This window comes from Amaranthus tricolor, chromosome 17, assembly GCF_026212465.1.
Source record: "Amaranthus tricolor cultivar Red isolate AtriRed21 chromosome 17, ASM2621246v1, whole genome shotgun sequence".
Taxonomy (NCBI): Eukaryota; Viridiplantae; Streptophyta; class Magnoliopsida; order Caryophyllales; family Amaranthaceae; genus Amaranthus; species Amaranthus tricolor.
In genome coordinates, this window is record NC_080063.1 from 6,169,706 (window position 1) to 6,184,216 (window position 14,511).

The 14,511-nt window shown below is 36.2% G+C and overlaps 3 protein-coding genes across 3 annotated transcripts; all 3 read right to left on the reverse strand.

Annotated features, from left to right (window-relative positions):
- On the reverse strand, nucleotides 1–7,231 carry LOC130803681 (uncharacterized). The gene is made up of 8 exons (XM_057667883.1): nucleotides 7,227–7,231; nucleotides 7,052–7,129; nucleotides 5,848–5,992; nucleotides 4,884–5,169; nucleotides 4,736–4,795; nucleotides 2,744–3,096; nucleotides 2,550–2,642; nucleotides 1–78 (listed from the first exon to the last, which is right to left on the reverse strand). Exons 1-8 carry the CDS (start codon nucleotides 7,229–7,231, stop codon nucleotides 1–3), a joined length of 1,098 nt encoding a protein of 365 aa, XP_057523866.1.
- A 223-nt stretch (nucleotides 7,232–7,454) lies between these two features.
- LOC130804202 (probably inactive leucine-rich repeat receptor-like protein kinase IMK2) lies at nucleotides 7,455–11,122 on the reverse strand. Its single transcript, XM_057668563.1, has 2 exons — nucleotides 8,994–11,122; nucleotides 7,455–8,303 (listed from the first exon to the last, which is right to left on the reverse strand). Exons 1-2 carry the CDS (start codon nucleotides 10,801–10,803, stop codon nucleotides 7,690–7,692), a joined length of 2,424 nt encoding a protein of 807 aa, XP_057524546.1. The 5' UTR covers nucleotides 10,804–11,122; the 3' UTR covers nucleotides 7,455–7,689.
- A 799-nt stretch (nucleotides 11,123–11,921) lies between these two features.
- Nucleotides 11,922–13,829, reverse strand: LOC130804203 (serine/threonine-protein phosphatase 7 long form homolog). Its single transcript, XM_057668564.1, has 4 exons — nucleotides 13,231–13,829; nucleotides 13,056–13,143; nucleotides 12,561–12,980; nucleotides 11,922–12,482 (listed from the first exon to the last, which is right to left on the reverse strand). The coding sequence occupies exons 1-4, from the start codon at nucleotides 13,806–13,808 to the stop codon at nucleotides 12,069–12,071; spliced, it is 1,500 nt and encodes a 499-aa protein (XP_057524547.1). The 5' UTR covers nucleotides 13,809–13,829; the 3' UTR covers nucleotides 11,922–12,068.
- Between the last annotated feature and the right edge of the window lie 682 nt (nucleotides 13,830–14,511).

Sequence of the window (14,511 nt, forward strand, 5' to 3'; positions counted from 1 at the left end):
CTACCTTACTGCTAAAGAATCCATCCCGCGACGATGCTGTGAACCTAACACCGGTTCAAAATCATCCGCGTCATCTTCCTGATCATGTTGCCCATCGGTTCAAAATTAGTATTCTGATGATGGATAAACATGACTGTATTTAATCCTCCATTATAGCCAATATCGGATTCAGTATAACTTACTTCCCCACCCCAATACACTATAACGGGATAATGATCCATATTCTGCAAACACAAACATGTTTTTCACGTGATTTCACATACACTTCATTGTTGATTATGACTAAGGGAAATGTTAATTTAAATACAAGAATTTGTGATATTAAGGTATTAGAACACTTTTTAGAAAGGTTCATTTCAAATATAAAGCTAAAAATACCATAAATATATATACTACAACCAATAACCTAACCCTACAAAGTAATAAACTTTCATTGAAGCATTTCATCAAACACTTTATATGCATACAAACCAAATCATAAAATTCAACCACAAACTTCTAAAATGTAAACTTAATTCATGAAATCAAGAAAATGTAACAAACAATCGATGTATTTATCACTTCAAATGACAACAATAATGAACAAAAAAATAATTTGCAAATTGAAAAAAAATTAGGGTTATATTCATACCTTAAATGAGGATTAAAATGAACAAGAAGACAAGAAGAAGATGGGAATGTGGTTGATTAGTTTACTTGAATGAGAGGAATTGTAAATATGAAGTAAATGAGAGTGAAGAAATTTTTTTTTAAGAGATCACGACAGCAAGAAGCAAAGAGGAAAAATGGAATGAAATGAACAACACACGAAAGACCTGTTGTTTTGTACTGCTACTAAACCGCCACTTTACTTACTATTTTTTTTTAAAAAAAAATAATTAATATGATCATAAAAATAATTAATATGATCAAGTGGCGGTTTTTTTTACTTTTTTTAAAAAAAAAATAATAATAATATACATAAAACCGCCATTTCATCTAGCGGTTTACTCAGTTTCCTAAACATAACCTCCATTTCAGGTAGCAGTTCTATTAAAAAAAAAGGAAAAAAAAAAAATTTCTCACACCGATCCTACGTGGACGGTAATGTGGGAAATAGTTTCCCATTTCAAGCAAAGTCGGAATTTAATTTTTATTTTGCAATATTATGGGAAAACATTCTCTTTTAGTAGTGAATAAACAATTTTTATTGGTGCATAGTGACTCAAAGTTTTAAACTTTTTCACTTGGTAGGCACAAGGTTACAATTTTTATTAAATTTATGTTGATATTACCCTTAGGCCTTAATCGACACGCTTTTTAAAAATATATTTTAACAAAAAACTTAATATTTTTGTTTTACATGGAAAAGTTTGCTCAAGGTTACTATGTGGATTTTAAGAAATATTTGTCTACCACGTGAAAAGGTCGAAAATTCAGAGTCACTACGTGAAATTTCCCAATTTATTTTAGTTTTATTTTTCATCAACTTCTTTTCTATCTCTATCTAAATTTCAATCATTTTATTATAATGCTCAGTTATTCAAATACTTTATTTTCCTATTCGATAGCGCGTATTATTTCTCACTCTTAGTCGTAATTCATTTATTAATTTTTATTAATAATGATAATCTTAAATGATATTATATACTACCTTTGTTATCTAATGTTCTTTCCATTTAGGATTCGCTTGATTGACTTTAGAATTTCATTGACATAGAAAGTTTTTTTTTTAGGAAATGAAACGACTTTCTTCGTTAGGAAGTTGGTTTTTGTATTTGGTAGCAGTAGCACCTTGAAAAACCAAGAAGAGTACTCTATCCCTATAAGATTGTCAAATTTTTCTATTTAGTTCGTCTCTTTTACTTTGCTACAATTAATAATATGTTCCGATTACTTTGTTTTATTATCATCCACACATTTCAATCTTCTTATATGTCATCTAAACAATTTAAATGATCTCATCATTTCTTATCTTTGTGTAATATACATCATCATCATCATCATATCCAGTGTATCCCGCTCATAGAAAACTATGGTTAGAGTCTGAGGAGGGAAGAAAGACGACAGCTCATACCCATAGAGGAGAGTGCGGTCAAAGAGTCCCTCGGCTCGAGAAAGGTCTTCAAAGAGAGACAAACCTGCAACTTGCAAATAGAATAAATAGAATACGTACAAATAACTAATAATAAAGATAAAAGTAAAGGAGGTAAAGAGCGATAATTAAAGGCAATGAACAATAACAAACGATGGGTAAAAGGGACGGGTTTAGTAATCTAAGACATGGATAAGACGCCGTCAACTGCCCCTATCCCTGGTCAGGTCCTTGGATAGGTGAAGTTCATGCATGTCACTTTTAATCTGTTCCTCCCACATTCTTCTAGGTCTTCCTCGACTTCTCTTGCCCTTCACTATGATGCATTCGATCCTTCTTACTGGGGCGTCATGTGTCTTTCTCTGCACATGCCCAAACCATCTCAACCTATTCTCCCGCATCTTTGCGAAGAGAGGTGCAATCCCTAACTTCTCCTTGAACTCCTGGTTTCTTATCCTATCCATCATAGCATTACCACACATCTAGCATACACATTTCTATTACTTCCATCCTCTATTCGAAAATCTTCTTTATAGGCCAACCTTCTGTCCCATATAACAACGTCGGCCTAATTGCAACGCAGTAAAATTTACCTCTTAATTTGCTCGGGAACTTTTTATCACAAAGCACCCCGGTTGCTGCTCGCCACTTAAGCCAACACGCTTATACATGATTAATAACTTCTCTATCAATCTCCCAATTATTCTGTATCACCGATCCCAAATATTTGAACTTGGACGTACATGCAACAACTTCTCCCCCTATGGTCACCTCTGGCTCCCCTATTGATTCTATCCCACTGAAATTGCATCGCAAGTATTCTGTCTTCGTACGGCTTATACGCAACCCCTTACCCTCCAAGCCTTCCCTCCACTCTTCCAATTTACTATTAGCCTCCTCCTTTGTTTCTGCGACCAAAACTATATAATCGGCGAAAAGCATGCACCATGGTACAGTCTCCCAGATGGATTTTGAGATTTTCTCAATAATGACCGTAAAAATGAAAGGACTTAGTGCTGATCCTTAATGTAGTCCCAATTTAATTGGGAAAGACTCTGTCATATCCACTGGTGTATGTATGTTAGTTGACACTCTATCATACATTTCCTGTATTACCTCAATGTACCTTCGTGAAATACCTTTATTCTTGAGGCTATTCCAAACGATGATTTGTGGTATGCTATCGTACGCTTTCTCCAGGTCAATGAACACCAAATGCAAATCCTTCGTTCTTTGTGCAATATACAACTGCCTTAATTTCTTACATATGGGGGGGGAGTAATAATCATAGATAAAATTCCATTAAGATTACTTATTGATTGAATTAAAGCTGTCAAAAAATGGTGTTATGGAACTCTATGCAAAGGCGAGTGAAGCTGTCAAAAATCATACAATGTAAGAAAACCTAACGCAACAATGTCAGTCACAGACAAATAATGTTATGGAACAGTATGCTGTGCTTGACCCTGAAAAATTAGTGACAAAAGGGAGGAGGAAATGAATTAAAGGACACTTTGAAAAAAGAAAACATTCAACGTCAAAAAGGGAGTTTGGTTCCATAACACCAAATAAGCACATAATATAAATGTATCGTAGTAGGGTCATGATTTTACATGTATGTCTAATTTAGATTTTATTAAACACCCATTTGCACAATCTGAAACCCAATTTATCATGATATAATCCCCATTTCAATATATTTAATACCAATTTCAAAATATTTTATACCATCTTATATATAGTATAATGCATAATATTAATACCAACTTATCATGGTATAAACCCAATTTGCACAATCTTGAAATCTCACTTATCATGATAGAATACCGATTTAAATATATTGAAATTGAATGCCAATTTCAATATATTTAATCCCAACTTATATATATTATAAGTTGGGAGTAATACCAATTTATCTTGATATAATACCAGTTTATCATGATATAATTTCAATTTATCATGATATAATACCAATTTGCACAATCTTAAAACCTCACTTATCATGATACAATACCGATTTCAATATATTGAATCCCAATTTCAATATATTTAATCCCAACTTATATATATATATATATATATATATATATATATATATATATATATATATATATATATATATATATATATATATATATATATATATATATATATATATATATATATATATATATATATATATATATATATTATAAGTTGGGATTAATATCAATTTATCATGATATATTACCAATTTATCATGATATAATTCCAATTTTGAACAACTTAATCCCAACTTATCATTATATATTCAATTTGCATTATCATAAATGCTATTTAAATTGGTCCTAATATCTACTTATAGTTACAAAACGTCAATTTAGAGCAGAATAAATATCAATTTAGAATATATGCCCAACTTAATCCCAACTTATCATTATATATTCAATTTGCATTATCATAAATGTCATTTATATTGGTCCTAATATCTAATCACAGTAACAAAACTGTCAACTTATAACAGCTTATATATATCAATATAGAATAATTATTTGTTCAACTTGCCTTCATATAAAAGCTATCTATATCAGATCTAATACCAATTTAAACGTATTTAAAAACAAAATATATAATACCTAATTCAAGATTAAGAGGTTATCATATATGAAAATGATGACATACTCTTCATACGCTGAACCAAATTCAATGTTGATGAACTTGGTGCAAAAATAAAAACAAGTTCTATGAATAATAAGTGTTTAAATCAGAAAATGTACATTAATTGTTAGTCGGAGTTGTTAGTTTCTAAAAACAAGTTGCTTTGGCCTACTCTTCTTAGCTTGCTCCATCTGCTCTTTCTTCACGAGCTTTTCCTTTTCCATTTGTTCCTTCTTCGTAAGCTTTGCCCTTTCCATTTGCTCTTTCTTTTTTTGCTTCTCCATTTCCATATGCTCCTTCTTTTCTCTTGCACGGATGGAATTGATCAACGGTAACCGCTTTTTCTTGTCTTTGGCAAAGTATTTAGCATTGCGTATCAGATCGTCTTTACTCTTGTTCAAATCGCTCAGCAAAATCCTCGTGCATACCATAGCACGGTACAATCTACGATCACATAGCTGTCAAAAATGAAAAACATATCATATTCTAAATGCCAATTTATAGCAGCATAATGTCAATTATTATCAGTCCTAATGCCAAATCCCATTCATGCCAGTATAGTAACAGCACATCAATCTAGACAATGTCTTTGCTTGAAAAAAATGGCGAAATGTATTAGTGTACAGGAGAAAGGAAACGAAAGGAAGAAAGAAAAGGGAAATGGCGACTCAAATGGTTTATTGAAAACTGAAATAGGAGGATTCTGAATATGGAAGGTTTTTTTTTTTTGAAAAAAAAAAATGGTGATTACAGTTTTGGGTGAGGGGAATGGCGCGTATTACCTGCGAAACACGGACACGGCTTTCAGCTGACGTGTCGCATGTCCAACACGTGTCGGACGCAGACACGCGACGGACACGCGAAAATCCGTGTCCGACACGCCAAATGAAGTGTCCAATATTTTAATATTTTTTCGGACACGCGGACACGGCAGGGACACGCGACGGACACGGCAAGGGACACGGACACGTTTTTTTAAAAAAAAAAAAAAAAAAAATTGAAATTCTGAATACCCATTTCCCTTTTCAGAAGTCACTGATAAAGTGACTTGAGTCTTGAATACCCATTTCCCTTCCCTCTCAAAGTCTCAATTCCCTCTCTTGCTCTCACTTCTCTCAACTTTTTTTCACTCTAACCCTAAAAACTCTACACAACTCTTCCTCCACCTCAACTGTCGCCGCCGCACTCCCGCACCACGCCACCGCACTCCCGCACCACGCCACCGCTGCCGCACTCCCGCACCAAATCAGACCATCACAGACGAATAATCCAGTAATCCACCTTCATTGTTGGATTTGAAGGAGATTGAAGGAGAAGATTTGGGGGTTGATTGAGGAATTTGATTGGAATTTGGGTGTTTGTGTTTGAATTTTTTGTGGGTGTTTTTGGTTGGGTTTTTTGGGGGTGTTTTTGGTTGGGTTTTTTGGGTGTTTTTGGAGGAGGAAATGGGTGTGAGAAAGGAGGGAGTGAAGTGAAATACTAAAATGGAATGGGTGTGTATGACTATATTTAGATACTTATGTTGTTTATTTGGTACTTATTTGCATTTTATGTGAGTTTTATGTTTTTAAAGTGTTTATTTACATATATCAAATGAAGATTGTAAAATTATTTTTAATTTGATATATTTATTATATAACCATTTTCGTGTCCCCGTGTCCGCCATTTTTAAGTTGGCGTTTTCCCGTACCCGTGTCGTGTCCGTGTCCGTTTTAGTGCAACCTAGCGTATTACAAGGGGACAAATCAATGATGGGTTTGCAGTTTCCAATTATACTTTAACCTAGCATAATTACATCTTAACTGCCATAATTACATGTTTTCATATTATTTCTTTTTTTTTAATTGGTTTGGCCCATGGAAGTCAATCTCTCAAAGAGAAGAGACTGCCTTCCATAAGAATTTGTGAAAATGTAAATATGTGATATCTTTTAGTAAAATGTGTTCGACAATTGAGATTATATTTGCCCAAAAAGAAATCATAAAATGGAAGAATACATAATAAAAACTTCTTAAAATTTTTTGATAATTTTAAATTCATTGTGAACTCAGGTCAAAGTGGAATTGGATTACAAGGTCCTATAAATATCAAGTTGTCAGATCTGTTTTAAACATTTGTAGTTCAGTGCAAGCCAAACACACCCAAGTCTCAAGTCTCAAGTCCCTCTACTATAAATCCCAAACTTGACTACATGGAAATAGGAATTGAATCATGGTACCACTTGAGTCAACCCCAACTCCTATAGGCGATACCCCTGTGCTTAGAACTTCTCCTCGGTCATGTACTTTGATTGTTCCTCCTTACTCATAAGTCAGATGTATGTCCATTACTAGTTGTTACCTGTGCCAACTGCACAAATATGCAATTAACCAAGTCTTTTGTAGATTAGTATTGAGGAATTCCTCAATAGCCACAAATCTAGACACAACCAAATACAATCACACCAAAATTTATGGTAATGGTCTAAGGCATAGTTCAAAAATAAGACTGCATGTCCGCTTTACATCACATTGACCGCATTATAAAGGCTTTCAGAAACACCAAATTAATATCCTTCATCTTGTAAAGGTTTTCAACGGATTTCTCTTGCTTTCAAACGATATGACCACATCACTGTTATTACCGCATCACCAAATTATTTCTGCGAATGCAACTGCTTCCATATTTTAACACTATGGTATGCGGACATCTAAACATAAAATATATTGTCTTGTGGATATAACATAAAATAACCCAAACAATATTAAACTGAAATTCCTCAAATTCATTGATTTTCTGTATACTACAAAGTACAAATCACAAACTACAAACATATTACATCACTAAATAGACCTTCTTTATTACTTATATTTAAAGAATAATGAAATCTAATCAATCACCTAAATAAGATTACTATATACTGGAAAAGAATAAAGAATAGAATCCCTATGTACTAGAAAAGAATATAGATACATATCACACAACACATAGCATTCAGATCAGTCATGGCTTTTCTCTTTCTCAGCAGATTCCTCAACAACTTCAGCAGTAAACTTGGGGTTAATCTCCTCTAACTGCCGAAGAACCTGCTCAACATCCGGTCGCGCATCAGGGGAAGGATCAACCAAGTGCAATGCCAACTTCAATGTGTTAAGCATTTCATCTCCGGTTGTCGAAACATCCCTCATTAACTCGAGATCGAAAACCTCATTAGTCCATTCTTCCTTGACAGTTGATGCCACCCACTGCGGTAAATCAGGACCGTCCTGATCCTCTTTCGGTGATTTTCCTGTCAACAGCTCTAGTATGATCACTCCTAGACTGTAGATATCGGTTTTTGTGTTCGCTTTCTTCGTCTTTGTGAATTCAGGTGCCCGGTAACCTGCTGAGTTATCGGTTGTTATAACATTGGAATTTGCTGTGTCGGTCATTAGTCTGTGAATCCCATAATCAGATATTCTTGGGTTGTTTTGCTCATCTAGGTAGACATCACTTGAGGTAAGATTTCCATGGGTTAAGTTCTCTTGGTTATGGATGTGGTTCAATCCGCGTGTTATTCCTATTGCAATCTTCATCCTCGTTGGCCAATCGATCACGGTTTCTGGTCCACGAGCTGCAAAAAATTGTTCATACTATTTAGTACACCAAAACTTAGAGCCAAAGCATATGGGAAATTATCATGAACTCCTAGCATATTGACCAAGTATGGCAATCCACTATATGTACTCCTAATAACCCTCATGCTAATGATGTAACATATATCATAGTAATAGATTGCTGCTAAATCATCCAACAAGATGTACATGGAAGCATGTAGGGTTGAAGCCAAAATTCAAAGTAAGGGGCTAATAGACCTCAAATTTCATTTTTTTTCTCGTTTGACAAAACTTTACATAATTTTTTGATATTTAATCGGCCCTTCTAACATATAAAATAATAGATGGTCATGGCATGCTTAGATCGGGGGCCTCGACTCCCCAACCCACCATGTAGCTTCGCCACTTGAAGCATCACAAACTATTTGTCATTTAATCAAGTACATTGAAAGTTGTTAGAGTATATAACATATCCTCGGGCTTTAACCATCGGCTTAAGTTTTTGGTTGAGGCCCAGGATATTATGTTCACAATGTTCTTTTGTCATACATTACTACTAAAGAACCCATAATTTCACCTAAAGATAATCTTCCTAATTATTTAATAAACATAAATGTAAATATGATTCATGCATTCCCTAACAATCTATTGATCCAATATACTAAAAAAAACACAAGTATTAACATTGGTGGCTGAATTTCACTTACAATGAAGGAAGGTGGAAAGACTTCCTTTAGACAAGTAATCAGAAACCAACAACTTCTCCCCTTTAGGACCCAAGTAATAAGCCCTAAGGGGAAGAAGATTCGGGTGTCGAATCCTTCCAAGTGCAGCAACTTCAAGCTCAAACTCCTTAGGACTCTTTGCAAGCTTCTCTCTAAGCCTTTTAACTGTAACTTGATTACCATCTTCAAGCGACGCCTTATACACCGTCCCGTAGGGATTTTTCCCCATGACTTCAGCTGTTGCACACAACAAATCATCAGCAGTAAACACAAATGGGCCATCAAACAACACCAATTTACCGCCATTCGATCCTGCTTCCGCTCTACTTGCTCCTGCACTTCCTGCAGCAAAACCCTTTTCTATACCTGAAGTCTTACCATTTTGAGCTTTCGAGCTCGTTCTTTTCCTGATCACACAACACAATAAAACACAGAAAAGTAAAAACAGAATTGCAAGTAGTGCTCCTACTATTATAAGGATTATATCCCTTGTACTCAATTTTCTATGGTGATCTTTTGGTTCATTACTAGATAATGGACTCAATAATGGACTTTCTGATGGAGTCTCAGATTCTGGTGATGGTGCAATACAAGCTGTTGATGGACTAAACCCACATAACTGAATGTTTCCCACAAATGAGGAGGAATTGAATTTCTTTGATAGGTGAATAGGAACTTGGCCTGATAGAGAATTGTAGGATACATTGAAAGATGTCAAATTTGAGAGATTTCCAATTGAGGAAGGGATTTCTCCTGTGAAATTGTTTTCTGATAAATCGAGGGTACTAATTTTAGAAAGATTACCAATATTGGGAGGAATTTCTCCTGTAAGATGATTTTGTTTAAGGTTAAGAGATGAAAGATTCCTTAAACCCACAAATCCTTTAGGCAAACTACCATTGATGGAATTGCTTGACAAATCCAAAGCCCTAAGCTTTAAAAGGGTAGTCAACTCATTTGGGATAGTCCCATTAATCTTGTTATGACTTAAAGACAATTCCTCAAGATTACCCAACTTACCCAAAGAATAAGGGATACTTCCAAAGAAAGAATTGTGATCAAGGGTCAATGACTTAAGATTTTGGGTAGTCCAAGAACTTGGGATTGAACCAGAAAGGTTATTCCTTTGAAGGGCAAGGAAGGTAAGGGAAGACGAAAGCGAAAAGCTACGAGGAATAGGACCCGAAAGCGAATTAAAGCTCAAATTGAGCCTATGAATTCTAAGAGAATTGACAAGATTAAGAGGTATAAAACCCTTGAGCAAATTGTTGCTAAGATCAATGGCTTGAAGCTGAGGGGAATTTCCAATTGAAGGAGGGATAGATCCAGAAAAACGATTGTTAAAGAGATAAAGTCCTCTAAGATTAGGGAGTGACCCTAAAGAAGAAGGGATAGTACCCCCAATAAGATTATCATGAAGACTAAGCCTTCTAAGCTCTTTCAAGTGCCCAATTTTATCACTGAGTCTCCCACTTAAGGCCTTAAATGGGAGTTGTATAGCAATAATATGTCCCTTCATACACCTGATTCCTGCCCAACTTCCTGAACAAACTCCATTTCTGGATCCATTCCAGCTTTTAAGCGTATCACGAAGATCGATTAGCTCACGTTTGAACGCTACGAGGGTTTGGAAATCAGAAAGGGTTATGATTTCTCCATCACTTTCTTGCCCTGTTACAAATTTTGGTGACAGAAATAATAGATATATGAATGAAAAAATCAATCCAAATCGAACAAATTTTGAAATTGAGATCGACCCATTACAATTTGGGTTATGAAACCAATTACCCATAAATCAAAATGCAAAAAAAATGTAAAATTAATTCAAAATTTATGAACAAACAGTTAATAAATCAAAAAAAAAGCAAGTAAATACAGCAACAAAGCAAGTTCTTTAGCTTGCTTTGTCTTATGGGTTGTTGGTGGTGATCAATTAAGAAGGTGAAGAGAGAGAAAGAGAGATAAAGAGACAGAAGAAAGTTTCATGGGAGAATTGAGAAATGTAATGGGGAGTGATAAGGAGATGTTTTAGGAAGATTACAACGGCTAGTTTTGTTGTTTTGGTTGGGGAGTTTTGAAAGTATGAAGAAACAAAAACAATGTCAATTGTTCATGTGACGGTCAGATTAACGGGCTTATTCGTTGAAATTTTGTCGCCGGGTATTAGACTAATAGTTTTGAGTGTTTCTATGAAAGAAATTAAGATCACTAGGTATAAGTTAATAACAACGGCTACTTTGTAATGGAGTGAATTGATGGATCATAATTACTATTGTAACATAATAAAATACTTACAATACTCTTAATTAAGTTGATGGTTGAGTTAGTTCTTTGATATAGTATCAAAGGCCAGGGGTTCTGATACCATGTCAAGAAACTAACTCAACTAAAATCTTAAGTTGATAGTTATACCTAAGAATTACTTTCAAAAAAAAATCATCGTTATCAAACTTAGTATTAATTAATTTTGTTTATCATAAGGTGAATAATAATGATATTTATTTATTAGGGTAAAGTCAAAAAAGAATCTTTTCCCATATTATGGCTAAAAAAAAATAATTTCCACTTTGCATTATGTGGAAAAGTATTTCCCACAATACTGTCCACGAGAAAATTTATTTATTTTTTTTATTTTTCAGACAAAACTGCCACTTGAGATGGTGGTTTGCCTTAAGCACCAAACCGCCATCTCAAGTGGCAGTTTGGTCCCTGGTAAACCGCCACTTCATGTGGCGGTTTGCTTGTGGCCTGAAATTTTTTTTCTTTCATTTTAAAATAGTAAACGCAATATGCATTAAACTAGTTCAATACCATCTATTCCATAATAATCAATTACGAACCGGCTTGATTTGAAAAAATTAATTATGAAAATAATGCAAAGATGTATTACAATTATGGAAAGTCATACAAGAAGTTCAAGTCATATAAGAATATACAAACTTTGTTAAACTACAACCCTCGGCCCCTTTTGTTTTGCGCACCGGTGGATGATGATGGTGTGAACTCGTCAACCTTCGCAATGACATTAAGAGCAGGAGCTCGTCGTTGACTAGCACGCTAATATGTGATGATCCTTTGCGGAGGCGATGGATGTGGAGGAGGAGTGGTGATGGAAGTTGGAGGAACGAATGGCGACATAGTACCGGATGACGATGGCGATCTGGAAGACCGACCTCGAGTAGATGAACGCTGGTGACCTCGTGTGGACCGAGAACTGGATCCTCCAGAAGAGCTACCTCTATGGGCTGAACTCCTTGGAGAAGGAGTGTGGAATGTGTCATCTACCTCGCCAATGACGGGTGAAGTCGGTATGAGGTACTCATACCCCGCCTGACTCAATGCATCGGTCAATGATGCGTTGATGGAGCCTAGGGTCTGAGAACATAGCCGATACCCCACATCAACTGGCGATGTGGCGGCCCCTTGAATCGTGTCATTGCACTGTATGAGCACCGATCGGATGCGCTCAGCCTGTTTGTTATCATTATGTTGTTAAAAGACTGACATTAAAGTATTACTATATGTTATGAGTGTTGAAAGAAGACGTACCAGTAACGTAGATGTCGAATGGTAATGTGATCCAGGCTGCGCAAATGCGGTGTTCGTTAGGCGTAATATGGAGATACGCCTGTACCAACTCATGTACATGCCAGTGCTATGACCTGTGAAGTTATCTCCTCGAACCAAACGAGATGCTCGGTCATTCCACGCATCTACGTGCGATCTATGTCGTAGGACGTAGTTCTTGTCCCCAGTCCTCCGATCGATCGCATGTAGTTGAGGTTGGGTGTCACAGTCATGCGGAATAACCTGCTCCAAACCGAATTGACGCATGACACGATCTGGAAGATGTAGCTCGACAATGTCAAAGCAAATAAGTGGACAACGCGATCTGCAAATCTCGTGGCCCGATGTACATATGTGCGGTAGAGCGTCCATCTTAGCCGCTGTGTAAGGCCGCCATGTCATCTATAATAGAAATCAATATGCACAGTAATATATACAATTTATTAATAACTAATACAAATAGTAAATGTTAATAACCTGCTCGTCCCGTTGTCGATCAAGTACGTCTCTGTAGTAGACGAGAGTATGTGGGGAGTGGGATCTCGAAAGATATACGCGAAGCCAGCTGCAAACAAATGAACATTGTTTAACATTTTGATGTATCATAAAAAAGTGCAATTATGAATTTGATTAGTGAGTTGAGTGTTGCTACCTTACTACTAAAGGATCCATCCCACGCCGATGCTGTGACCCTAACACCGGTTCAAAATCATCTGCGTCGTCTTCCTGATCATGTTGCCCATCGGGTCGAATCGTCCGAATAATGGGCCTCCCTATATGAATGTGCTCCCATGACCATATCTGTAACAACATCAAGCAGCCACCAATGTCCTTGGCACCCTTACGAGATGCTCGACATAAGTTACGATACAGATATGCTAGGGTAGCACTTCCCCAACTGTACTCATCTATGCGCTCCAAGTCTCCCAGTAGAGGGAGATAGATCAACTGTACCGAGTCGCCACTCTTGTCTGGAAACAAGATGCATCCAAACAGGTACAAGAGGTAAGCTCGCGCATGTCTATCAACCGTCACATCATCCGCGTCATCCTCAAGCGCGCTAAAATGCTCTCGGAGCCAAGTCAGCTTCAATGACGATCCAACGATGATCTTCGGCTGTGTGGGGTCTTGGGGGTTTTCAGGCCAAACCCCTAGTAGCTCATTAACTAATGCTGGCCAATTTCCCTCTCCATGGCCTATCACTGCTTGAACTTCGATGGACAGTCCCATTATAACTGCACATCTTGCAACGTGATTGTTGCCTTGCCAACTGTGAGGTGAAAGGTATGAGTCTCCGGCCTCCACCTCTCCACCAATGCAGTGATAAGAGCTCGATCGAGCTCTAAGTCCCCGCCCAACAACCTATGAATGTATCTGAAACCAGCTAGTTCGACTACCCCTATTACCCTGTCATCTACCTCCCACTGTAATGTACTCGCCTGGTAGTGCTGAAGAGTAACCAATTGGGCAGTGGAGCCCTCCCACGCAGCTACTCTCCTGTGTGTCGCCTGAAGCGTAAGCACTAATGGATCAACTGGGCCCGGCATCGCCATGATCGCTGTTACATACATAAGTGTCACAAGCATGTTTTTCATGTGATTTCACATACACTTTATTGTTGATTATGAGTAAGGGAAGTATAAATGTGAATACAAGAATTTCTCATATTAAGGTATTAGAAAATTTATTAGAACTTTCAATTCAAATATAAAGCTAAAAATACCATGAATATATACTAAAACCATAAAACTAACCCAACAAAGTAATAAACTTTCATTGAGGCATTTCATCAAACACTTTATATGCATAGAAACCAAATCATAAAATTCAACTACAAATGTGTAAAATGTAAGCTCAAATCATGAAATCAAGAGAATGTAACAAGCAATCAATGTATTTATAACTTCAAATGACAACAATAATGAACAAAATA